We start from the raw sequence: 12,826 nt of genomic DNA, 5'->3' as shown, positions 1-12,826 counted from the left end.
CATTTATGGTCCTGTTAAACCAGATTCTGAATTCTGGCATTCTATAAAGCTGAAACTATTGTCAATTGCTAATCCTAATATTGTGATTGGGGGTGATTTTAAAAATTGGTTAGACCCATTTACTGATAGACAATCCAATTGTAAGTTTAAACCTGACAAAACCCACAAATCATTTCAAGCAGCCCTTTCCTCTCGCCCATTATTTGATACGTGGAAAACATGTAACCCAGATACCTTAGAATTTACCTTTTTTTCACCCGTCCATCATACCAGATCTCGTATAGATTATATTTTAGTTTCCAAATCACTGCTACCATGTCTCCAATCTTCTGATATTGGATCCATATTTATTTCGGACCATGCTCCTGTCTCCACCCTTAACGACCTATTTCTCACCACATGTAAACAAGGTAGATGGCGCTTCAATAATTCCCTCCTATCGGATCGTTCCTTTATTTTAGAAGCGACCTCTTTCATTAAGGAATTTACCTTTAATAACTCTTTAGACACTTCCGTTCACAACAATTGGGACGCCTTTAAAGCTTCCTTCAGAGCATTCACTATTGCTTACTCCTCAAGAAAGAAAAGATTACTGCAAACTAAATATAAAGATACCCTAACCCTTCTAAAAACATTAGAACACAATTATTATTATTCTAAATCTCCCTCATCACTACAAGAATTGATTAAGGCTAAATCCTCCCTGAATAAAATTGTCACTGCGGATGCTTGTAACATCCTCCTTAAGATCAAATCGAAATACCATGGAGGTCAAAATAAAGCTGGGAAAATGCTAGTAAATTATTTAAAAATTAAATCAGAACGTAAAGTTATTGGCCACATTCATTTGGAATCAAACAATACACTCCTGTCATCGGATTCCGATATTATCTCCACATTTCAATCATACTACAATCTCTTATACACAGAAACTATCACGCCCTCTGAAGATGATCTTACTTCTTTTTTCCATGATATCCCCAAGCCTAAAATTTCCCAGGATAATTTCGAACCCCTTGAAGAAGACATCTCTTTACAAGAATTAACCGATGCTCTTAAATCTTTGAAAAACGCGAAGGCTCCTGGTCCTGATGGATTTTCAATAGAATTATTTTCCACTTTCTCCTCAATTTTTGCTCCCAAATTGTTACAACTTTTTAATTCCTTTATATCCAATTCCCAAGCCCGTGGCTCTTTTCTGGAAGCCCTTATTATTGTAATTCCCAAACCAGATAAAGACCCCTCCTTTTGCAAAAATCTTCGTCCTATATCATTAATTAATTATGATTGTAAGATTTTTGCAAAAATTTTAGCTTCCCGTTTGGAAAAAATTATCCCTCTTCTCATAAAGCCTGACCAAGTTGGCTTTGTTAAAGGTCGTTTGGCCTCTGATAACGCCAGAATGTTTTCCAATGTTCTTGCTCTTAGTAGAAATTATCCAGCCCCACTAGCTGCCTTATCCCTAGATGCAGAAAAAGCCTTCGATCGTGTTAACTGGGCGTTTTTATTTCATGCATTACATTGGTTTGGTTTTGGTCCAAAGTTTATTTCATATGTTAAATTGTTATATACCAATCCAAAAGCATGTATTTTTGTTAATGGTCTATTTTCCCCTTATTTTTCCCTTCAAAGAGGTGCTCGTCAGGGCTGCCCCCTTTCACCATTTCTTTTCTTATTATGCTTAGAACCTTTTCTGGAACATATTAGAAATAACCCTCTTTATATGTCTAATCCTGTGTCTTCCCTACCCCCCTTTTTGCAGGAAATTGCATCATTTGCTAAGGTTTCTGGCTACAAATTAAATTTTTCTAAAACTGAAATCTTACCCTTAAACCCTTCATGTTTTAGATATATGTTTGACTCATCTAATTTCACCTGGTATCCCCAAAAAATTAAATATCTTGGCATATGGTTCTCCCCCAACATTTGTGACACATTGTCCCATAATTTTACTACCTTAAAACTTAAAATTACTAATTTGTTAAACCTCTGGTCTCCTCTGTTCCTCTCTTGGTGGGGTAGACTTGATACAATTAAAATGATGATTGTCCCTCAGATTCTATTCATACTATCTATGTTACCTTTTAAAATCCCTAAATATTATTTTTCTCAGCTTAACTCATTGTGCACTAAATTTCTCTGGAATAATAAACATGCACGTATTGCTTTGCCCAAACTGATTCGTCCTAAGAATGAGGGGGGGGGGTAAGATTCCCTGATTTTGCTTTATATCATAACGCCTTTTTGATTCGTCAATTTTATGCTTTATCTAAAGATTACCAGGATTCACCTAAACCTCCATGGGTCAATGTTGAGTGTTCACTGTTAAATGATTTTTCAATGAGAGATGTTGTCCACATGACTAATTGTACTTTTGTTTCCAAATACCCAATTCTGAAACATTCTCAATCCTTGTTACAAGCACTTTTCTTTACGAAATTGGATGACTATCAATCTTTTCTAGCGTCATCACTTTGGTTTAATAAATACATTAAGTTTCGTCACAAATCATTTTACTACAAACAATGGAAAGAAAAGGGTCTTATTTTTGTACACCAAATGTTTGTGAATAATGTAATTCTTTCTTTTCATCAGTTGCAAGAATCTTTTCGATTACCTGACTCCTGTATTCAACAATATAATACTCTAGCCTCAATACTTCAGGATTGTGTACAGAAATTTCTCTCTCTACCAACCCCTCCTTTTCTTCCTGATACTCCATTATATCAAATTTCTGCTGATACCGTGCCTAGTGCCTCTTTTATATATAAATCTTTATCTACCCCTGTTGGTACACGGACTAAATCCAAGGCTGAACTAGAGTGGGAACATGACCTTTCTTTGACTTGGTCGATCTCGAAATGGGATAAGTTTTGGCAAAAAATATTCAAGACTTCCAAAGCTGCTAATATCACACAGTCCCTGTACTTTATTTATAATAGAGTTGTCATTACTCCCCTTTTGTTACATAAGTTTAACCACTCTGCTTCATCATTTTGTTGGTCTTGTCTTAATGCTGAAGGTTCTTTATTGCATTTATTGTTCTATTGCCCCAAGGTTTATGCATTTTGGACTGCTATATGGTCAAAGTGTACCCTGATCTTCTCTTACAAAACTCAACTTAGTATTCATAATGTATTTCTAGGCACCATGTCACCTGATTTGGCTCAAGCTAATCCCACATCTCCTTTGTTTGATTTATTTCTTGCGGTGGCTCTTAAAGTCATATTAACCTGCTGGAAAGACAATTCTAAATTATCCTTTTTACATTGGTGGAACTATATATGTGATGAGCATAGAATTGCCTCTATTCCTCAATCTTCTATCCATCTTCAAATTAAATCCGATTTACTATGGCTACCTTTTACGACTTATCTGTCATTATCATTATAACCCCTTTTTATCCTCACTACTGAGTTCTCCTTCTCTTCCTCTCTTTCATCTCTTTTCTTCACTCGTTTCCTTTCTTTCGTTCTCTTCTTTCTTATCTCTTTCCTCTATAAAAATTACTCTACCCCTGTAAATATTATATTCCTTCTAACATTCACATAGGTTCTTTGTATACCACTGCAATTTCCTAGTCTCATATCTTTTTCCTTAGGTATACTCTCTCTTTTTTTTTTTTTTTTAGGCACGTTATTATAAATGCTTTTATACTCTGTAACCTTTTCTATGTAATTATCCTATTATACAGTTACTATTTTTTAGAATGTTTGTATACTTACATTTTGAACATTATTGATTAGTCTTTACCTGTACTCATGTGCTTTCTTATTATCAATAAAAACTATTTAACTAAAAAAAAAAAAACAGAAGCATATACAGCCAGACACCCTAGCAGGAATGTCTGGCAACATAACCCCACTTTGCTTATGAATTCATATTACGCATGTGACTTACAGTCCCACCATGGAAATAACATTGGTAAAGACACTTGTCGTGCAATTGCCCCTCTTCACCTCCAGGGGATGCCCTTCTCCAGATATCCCCAGCACAGCCCTCCATACATTGAGGCAGTCCCTAATGCAGCCCAACCTGCAGAACAAACATTCCAAGCTGAGCCCTCGAGGGGTTATTTCTTTAGAGTCACCCTGAGACTTAGGGGGGGGGGGGGGGGGCTTGACTCTTCATGCGGGGGGAGGCTGCGTTGCTCCTGCTGATCCCCCTGCACCTTTTCCAACGAAGAGTGACCCCCTCTTCCGGGGGCCCCTGGCACCCATCCATGATGCAATACCCATGCCTTGCAAGGCATTATGGGGCGCTCCCTGGGCCCAGCGCGCATATTAGAACAGCGGCTCTCCCGCTGTGTTGGGGAGAGCCGTGCAGCCTGTTCCTGCAGCCGGGCGCCGCATCCGCCATTCGTTGGGGGTCCGGTCCCACCCAGACCCATGCTGCCAACCGGTGAGTCCACTCAGAGCAGCTCGGGGAGTCCACCCCAGCCGCTCCTTTTGCCGCGCTCTTCGGGGTACCGGTCCCAACCGAGAACCCCCTTTGCTGGCTCACTACCTGTGCGGGGCACACCGGGGCCGGAGTTGGGATCCCGGGCCCCTCCCCCTTCAGAGGTCTTCGCGGGGAGTGCGACGGCGCCCCCCCGGCTTCGGGGCCCGGAGTTGGGAACCAGGGCCCCATGGGCAGTCTTCGCGGGGAGTGCAAAGGTCTCACCAGGGGGACACTAGCAAAATCCACAGGCAGTCTCTTTCTTCACGAGTTCACTGTGGGTGAGTCCAAACTTAAAAGGCTCTCCCACAGTAAAAGTTCAACAATTAGGTGTTCAAATAGCAAAAAATCCGGGCGGCTCAGATGGTCAGAACCACCTTCTAGCAAGCACCAACCGGGGCTAATACACATGGCAGACCACTGAAGCCTCAACCTCGGCCAATCAAAATGGGAAGTTAGGTGCAGTCCACCTTGGAAAGAGAGACAGACAGACAGACACACACACAGACACCCACACACACAACCCCCCCCCCCCCCACGAAAACCTGATGCAGTATGGGTCACTCCTGTCTATGCGCTCTCAGGTAGTCTACTATCTATGGGTGTTTCTTAGTCTAGGAAAATACTAGGTTTCTCCTCCCAGAAGTCTCTCCTGCAGGGCCAGACAGACTCTTCTCTATCTCAGCACTTCTAGGTACGAGGCAGACCCTCAAGTCTTCCGGCAGATATCAATTGATGTCTCTTCCCCCTCTAGGACCCTGGATGTCGGGCAGACAGTCGCCCTGGTCACACAGCAAACTCTTAATACTGTGCAGAGCACCCCCTTCTTTAGTCATGAAGCTCCATATACTGGAACAAAGTGGTGCGATTTGGATCCCAATCATATACACAATTTATAGATGGGGATGTGGATCCATTGTCTCAGACTTCGGAACCAGTTTGGGGTGGTTCTCTTTCAGGTGTCTGTGGCTTCTCTCCAGGCATAGCCTTTGTATAAAGTGATGCTTCTCACCAGGTAGCACTGGGGTTGACTCCAAGCTGGAACAACCACAAAACGGGCAAAATGAAGTATGAGGTTTCTGCACCTGCCTCTCAGACTCTTTGAAGCACTAATCAGGAGCTGGCAAAAGGGCAGGCCTGAGCTAGAAACTCCCTCACCCTAAACAGAAGCTGCAGTCCAACCTGGCACCCCTAACATCCACCGTTAAGCAGGGCTTGGGCAGAACAAATCAGCAATTCCTTGCTAATATAGATATCACAGACCCCATGCTCCTCACTTCAGTGTCTGGATGTTGGCCCTCAAGCCACAGCACGGTAGACAATACACTTCCACTGATTGGGGAAGCTGTCCTCTTCCTCCACCTTGTGCCATGCTGGACCAAGAGCACCGAAAATGGATCCCACTGGTTTCAGTACTCAGCTCATACACACAGAGTCCTATTAAGACACATGCACCACACTCCTACTATACATGCACTCAACATATAAATGAGGTGGGAGAGTAAGGTTCACATAATAGCAGACGTCTTTTCAAGAGTGGTCATTAGTCTGCACTCATTAGTCCTTTGTGCACCATTACCCTCTAGGTCACAGAACAGGTCATGGACCTTGCATGGTCAAGGACAGACCTAGTAGCCTGAACACGCTTGATTAGCATGACACCCGGGCCAAAATTAAACTCTGAATACCAGATACACATGTGGTTGTGCTCTCAAGGTAGTAGTTCATGCACATAAACCATGCAGGGGACATTCTTGTCCCAACAGTTTCACACACTTATGTTGATTGTGTGCATAGTGGACAATCAGTATGGATAGTAAAAGTCAGAAGTCTATTAAAAACAACTTAGGTAAAAAATGAGTAACAGATTTTACATTGCTGTGGCCAAATGCATGATAGCCTCCTTCTGAAGAGCCACACCCGCATTTTAAATTTCTTCTAGGAATCAGGAATTGGCCTTGTGTCACCTTAGAAAGTCGATTTCCTATATGTAATAATACACTGTAGCTCTACAATCATTCTCTTGGTAAAACTTGCAGCTTTCCAATCAGAGCAGGCATTTATCTTATTAATGCAATGTTGGTTACCTGACTGGGGACATGACCTGGCTTGAACTTGCAAACCTGCTGTTTAATAAGCCTATAAACACACACTTTAATTCGGCTGGAAACTGTACTCTATTTTGCAATAATGGCATTCTTTTACTCAACTCCGTGAATCTCAGCAGGTAAGCTGGTACTGGTAGTATCATGGAGCCACATTCTGCAAATGCCCCAGTTTGCTTATGCATTTAAAGAGAATGCACACCTCCAACCACACTGGCAGTTAAACATGCTCATGTCCTAATTCTGCAAGTTTGTTCACCTTTGAAGACATCAGAGCACTGGCATTTTGCATAACTTTCTTCAAGATTACTAGTCCATTTGTCAACTTTGAAGAGGTTTAAAAACAAAATCTTGAGATGTTTAAGAAGGATGTATCATCTGTCACACTCACCCAGCTCTTCTTTTTCTTCTTCTTGGCGTCAGACTCTTTACTGCTGCCCATACTTGAGTGGCTAGTAATGCTGTTAAGGCTGGAGATGCTGTCCGAGGAATTCTGCCTCCGAATGCGAAGTTCTGAAAGTGGTTAAGATGAAAAAAAATAATCTGTAGAACTAAGCCAATCTACAGCTCTCCAGACCTCAAAGAAGTACCAGGAATACTGTGATGGGAAAATGCAGTCTAAGGTGATTTATGCATAGGAGAAAGCTGATCAACTACCAATTAACACTGGCTTCTGGAACACAACAAAGAATTCATAGACACATTATCAGACATCCTCACCACCTTATCTATCAAGCATTAAAACACGCTCCCACATCAACCTCATCACCGTCCCACCTGGAACAGTATATTACCCAGTCAACGCCCTCCAAAGATCACATCTTGGACCTTGTTATCGCAAGATTACTTCTTGACTGGACTGATCAGACTGCTATCCCTAGCACTCTGCACAGGGTCCAACCAAAATATTGAAGTCTACTCAAATGAGAACAAAATTTCTTCAGATGCTTCAAAGACTTTTCAATAGACTACTCAAAGATCAATCTCATCACTTTTCCTGCCATAGCCATGAACAACAATTCTAGATTATTTCAACACATTTCTGTTAAACCATGTGAACACCTACACTACAACTAAAGCATGCATGTGCGAGAGAAAACCATTGGCATACTGGTACTCCAAAGACTTGGCTGACAACAAATGCTCCATCTTAAGACAGGAAGAAAATGAAGAAAGAAGAGCTGCAACAACCTTATGCTACTAGCGTCGCTCTGCTAGACCGAGATACCAGAGGCAACTCTGTACATCAGCCAAAGTCAAGTACTAAACCACCACCATCATCAATTAATCTTTCAATAGAAGCAGAAAAGTGGTCAAAAACAGTTATGCACTGCATTAATCCCCTGCTTGACTCTCCTGTGCAAGACTCCACAGACAATTGCAATTCCATCAATCACTTCAATTAAAAAATACAGATGATCTAAAATCATTTTGGGAACACTCTACATATTTCTCCTCTGACATTTACTTCATCTGAACCTAGAAGAAATGTCATAATACCAACCCTATTGCCTCAAAAGCACACCTATGTGATGTCTTACCCTCCTCTTTCATCAAAGTCTTCTTTGGTGAAGTTATCTCACTCCAACTGACCACTGTGAATGCCTTCCTCACTCAGTCATCTTCTCTGAAGCTTTCAAGACAGACCAGATCCTTCCACTCCAGAAGAAACCCATACTTCATTGACAAGATAATTAAAACAGCTGTTTATGTAAAACATCAAGACCATATCAACACCAACCAGCTCCTTTCTATCAATCTGGCTTCAAATCACATTGCAGCACAAATACAGGCACCACGCAAATCAGAGATGATGCTCTCCTGGCACAGTAACAACAAGGACAACCGCCTCCTGGTATTAGTAGACATTTGAAATGCCTCAACACCATAGCCACCACACCCTCATCCACATTGTGAAGTCTTGAACAGGATTCACAGGAAACCACTCTTCACTGATTTTCCTTCTACCTATCACTGGTCCATTCACATGGGCACCTCTAGATCCCATATGTTTCCTTGTCAATTGAGGAGTTCCTCATCTTTCCATCTGGTCTCCTGTCATCTACAACATCTACATGGAGCACACTGGTGGTCTACTAACAGATAACAGCGTCAAAATTCAGCAATACCTCCCTGAAACACAATGTATTTGAAGGACTTCTCAGCTTCAGACATCAATCGCTTCAAATGCTGCTTGCATTTCACCCAGACATGGATGTCCAGCACCCACCTGAAACTGATCAAACGAGAATTCCTGCTGTTCAACAACAAGAAAATGGATGGAATTGACTGCCAACTTTCACCCAGCACCGATCTCACTCTAACGGAACACATCACCAAGAAAATGTAGACTGCCTCGTATCCATCTGCTCTCTCTACAAGAGAAAGTGAAACCATTCATCCCAGAAAGCGACGTTATAACTGCCACACAAGCACTAACAGTTTCACATCTGAATGGTGGTAATGGCTTGTTCCATGGACCCTCCGAATCCAAACTGCCCCCCTCCCAGAGGACATCTTATATTCAGCAGCACCCCTTATCAAAGGCATGAAAAGTATGACCTCATTACTTCCACCCCAGAATCTTAAAAAACAGCTGCATCATCTACAGAGCCATCACGATCAGCACCTCTGGCTGACAACTTGACCGTCTCGGGGAGTATCGACACATTTGCTGCCAGGACAGCTCCAAGCATCCTGCCTTCTACATATAAATATCCTGCATGTGAAACAATATCTCTGTATGCATCAGGATTGACAACTCTGCTCCGATTTAGTAAAGAACTTAAGACACACCTCTTTACCGAACATCACATCAAGATGCAGTAGCGGTATGTTTTTGCTCTTCAAAACCAGCTATTCCTCCAATCACACATTGAGTGTGCCTTTGGGCTCTTTATTGCACTCTCCTGTTTTTCAGCTGTGTTTGTAGTATATACATTGAACATACATGCAAAGGGCAGTTCATGTAATATTTCTTGCTCTCTACCATCTGTGTGGTGCATTAGCTACCAATACTATTGTCATGTTGTACATTTTGCCACCCCATTATGTTTTTTTGTATTGCCAGGCTACATATTAGTAACGTGAATGCATCCATGTGCCACTTTAACAATAGCACAATAGAAAGGGAAAGTTAAAGACCACCTTAATTTTCCGAGACTTTTACCCAGAACATTCTCTATTGTGGGCTATTGAAAATGGCATTTATATTCTAGTAAAATCAAAGGGAACTTCCAAAGTCATTACTAATAAAAAACAAAGATGCATGGAATTAACTTTTTAATGTGCCGTCACAGACCATAACTCTCAGAGAATGACAGCTGATTACTCAGTCACGTGTTGACTTAGATGAGGAAGTTGGTTGAGGAATGTAGATATAAAGAGAAATGGGCCTACTGGTCACACACCTCAGAAATTGCTATTAAGTGTACAGAATTCCCTACTCGCAAGCCTCCTGCATGACTGCCCCTGAAATGACGAAAAGAGAAGCAGAGTATGAAAAACAGACCGACATTAACGCACCTCTTGGATTGACATCTGGAGGGTTTAAAGCTCCTTGGATGACCTCCTGGGCCTCGAAGTTTTTCGTTTTAAGAAATTCAATGGTCTCTCGCAGCTCCACCAGCTCAGAGTCCTGAGAACACAAATATTAAATAAACAAGCTTTTTTTGATGAAACTAGACTTCATGTAATAACTTATCAGTGCAAGTACTTGAACACCCGGCTGCCATCTTACCATGAAGAGGATATTCTCTAATACCAGTAAAAGTCAAACTACACCTTGTAAATTCTTCAACTCCCAAGAATCAGGTTCACAGACCTCACAGCTCTCATACCATAAGACTTGAAAAGGGTACCGCAATGTTAGATTTATATCACAGTGGACCTCCTAAAAAGGTCTCGCAAAACAGCAATGTTCTCAACCTAACTAAAAGGAGATTGAATTGAATCACAATAGAACCCCCAGACTGCTGCAACATGGCACTGCTATACCATGAACAAAATCTTACATGCTCCAAAATGACAATAACTTTGTAAAGCATCTGATCAAAGTCGAACCGCAACATATTTTGACATCAGTATCCAGACTGGACATGGGTATCAAGTACTTCAGCATGGACTATTTGTACCACCAGTACCACCAAAGGATTAAACAGCCTCCTAGCACCAGACAAAACGAGCATTAATTATTCTGCAGTACCACAGGGACTGCAGTGGTCTTCACAATCAAGAGGAAAAGTAAAGATAATTAACATTAGAACACCAAAACTACTAAAACACAAAATAGTGATAGCTTAAGGGTCTGTTGAGTGACACGTGTTGACATGTCCCTCGACAGACCCTGAAGCTGTCACTATTTTGTGTTAATCTGTTGATTAAACTGCAGCCTGAGGAACACCAGCAATTGTGATAAGGAAGGTGTGAGGGCTAAGTGGCAACAATGCAAATGTGTGGGATATGACAGTCTGTTCAATTGTAGGAGTTCATGCTGTTCCCATCCTGGAAACACTAAAATTAGATGTTGGAGTAGGTGCGTTTTCGAGGGTGAGGAATAGGTAGAATACCTCCCCATATTTCATGCAGGTTTAGTAAGGTGTGTGTGGGAGGGGGGGGGGGGGGTTCCTAATGGGAAAATATGCTTCCTTTGTACCATAAAAGCAATAAAATAATATGTAGTAATGCACACATATGCATTAAATACTCCTACGGACTACTTTTTACAGGAGTAAGCATAGAAAATGAATACTCTGGGAAACCGTAGACTTCCACAGATTTTCAGGACTATTCCCAGCGACTTATTTAACTACTCAAGTCATAAGTGTAAATCTACAGGCACTAGATTTTTTACTTTTTCCCAAAACTTTGTGAATCAACTAAATCGTTAATTAAAAGCAACTCTTAAATTTGATGAACAGTAAATGTTTTTGAAACAGAAGAATTTACTACTGTACAAACTACATTACCTATCACACCAATATAAGTCTATATGATGTAGTATAACTTATTCTAAGTTTGTAAAATATATTATTACGTTTGGTTTGTGTTATTCTACACACAGTTGTGTTTTTGAAAATCCTCTAATACATGGGTCACACCTGTGAATTAGGTGTTTGAAACCAATGGGAAGCTGAGATTTTTACACAAATGCTAAAAGAACAAGCATTTAAAATGCAATGGTCTCGGCATTGGTAAAGTTAGAGCTATTGGCATTGCTCATGACATTATTTTTGTTTAGGTTTTTGTTTTTAAAACATTTAAAGAAACGGCATTGTCATGAGCAATGCCAATAGCTCTAACTTTAACAATGCCGAGACCGTTGCATTGTAAATGCTTGTCCTCTATGGTTTTTATCAGCGTATATGTCTTTAATTCTTTCCTATCAGTTAGAATCACTGTTCTGATTTATTCAATGCCTGAAAAAAAAGTGTGAGGCAGAATACTCTTCAACGTTTGTGGTTTTTTCACACTCAATATATTGTAGGAGTAAACCTTTACAAGCTAGTAAAGTCTTTCAGAAGAACCGCACCTTCTGAAGTAGTTTTACTTTTCCCCTGAATGAAAGTAATGATGACTACAGAGCTGAGGACGGGTCACGCACGCGCATGCAGCCCGGTCTGCGGCTGACAGAGGAGGCGGCACCGCACCCCAGCTCCGGACTCCCACGGGAAACCGAACATTCCCAGCTTCGAGGAAGGGCCCAAGTCTTCTGAGTATCGAAAACTCGAAAGAAAGTCTCCACAAGTAACCGAACAAAAAATCCCAGACTGATGTTGATCCTGAAACAAAAAACCTGACCATGTTTCTCCTGCACCTGCAATCGCTGTATCGGTTCCATAGCGAAGAGCACATTCAATTTCAAGTGTTGTGTCTTATAAATAAACCTCTTCAAGTATAAGCATTGCTCCATGGCTACGCAATCAAAGTCTGAGAACATCTAATTCGCTCACACTGCTACTTCCTTAATGTAAGCTACTTACCTTGTAGGTGGATTTTTGCAGCTGCAGGAGGACTCAGTAAATTACATACTAGTTAACGAAAATGAATTGATCTGCACGTTACAAATACCAGCAAGGCCTACTCAGCCATCAATCCTTTTGAGGTCAGTAAACTAAGCACCATTGAACTCGGTGATACTAACACTTCTCTTCCAAAGACACTTTCAGAACTAATACCTTCATTCTCAGACCCCTCTAGGAAGTTAGTTCATCATTGTAAATTTGTAATATTTTCTTGTACATTCCTCACCCTAGCTTGCTGTGTTTGATATTGTGTTCTTGCCT

General features: G+C 41.1%; 1 protein-coding gene across 15 annotated transcripts in view; it reads right to left on the bottom strand.

Moving 5' to 3' along the window:
- The window catches only part of NAV1 (neuron navigator 1), a 2,160,095-nt gene that overhangs the window by 144,519 nt on the left and 2,002,750 nt on the right, over window positions 1-12,826 (bottom strand). For all 15 annotated transcript variants that reach the window (XM_085644319.1, XM_085644290.1, XM_085644280.1 and 12 more), the window contains 2 exons: window positions 10,068-10,179; window positions 6,934-7,055 (listed from right to left, as the gene is read on the bottom strand). In XM_085644319.1, the coding sequence (XP_085500445.1) occupies window positions 6,934-7,055; window positions 10,068-10,179 (234 nt within the window). The remainder of the gene's footprint in view (window positions 1-6,933; window positions 7,056-10,067; window positions 10,180-12,826) is intronic.

This window comes from Triturus cristatus, chromosome 1_1 (assembly GCF_964204655.1).
Source record: "Triturus cristatus chromosome 1_1, aTriCri1.1, whole genome shotgun sequence".
Taxonomy (NCBI): domain Eukaryota; kingdom Metazoa; phylum Chordata; class Amphibia; order Caudata; family Salamandridae; genus Triturus; species Triturus cristatus.
Note: the sequence above shows the minus strand (reverse complement) of the source record. Positions and strands in the feature narration are given on the sequence as shown.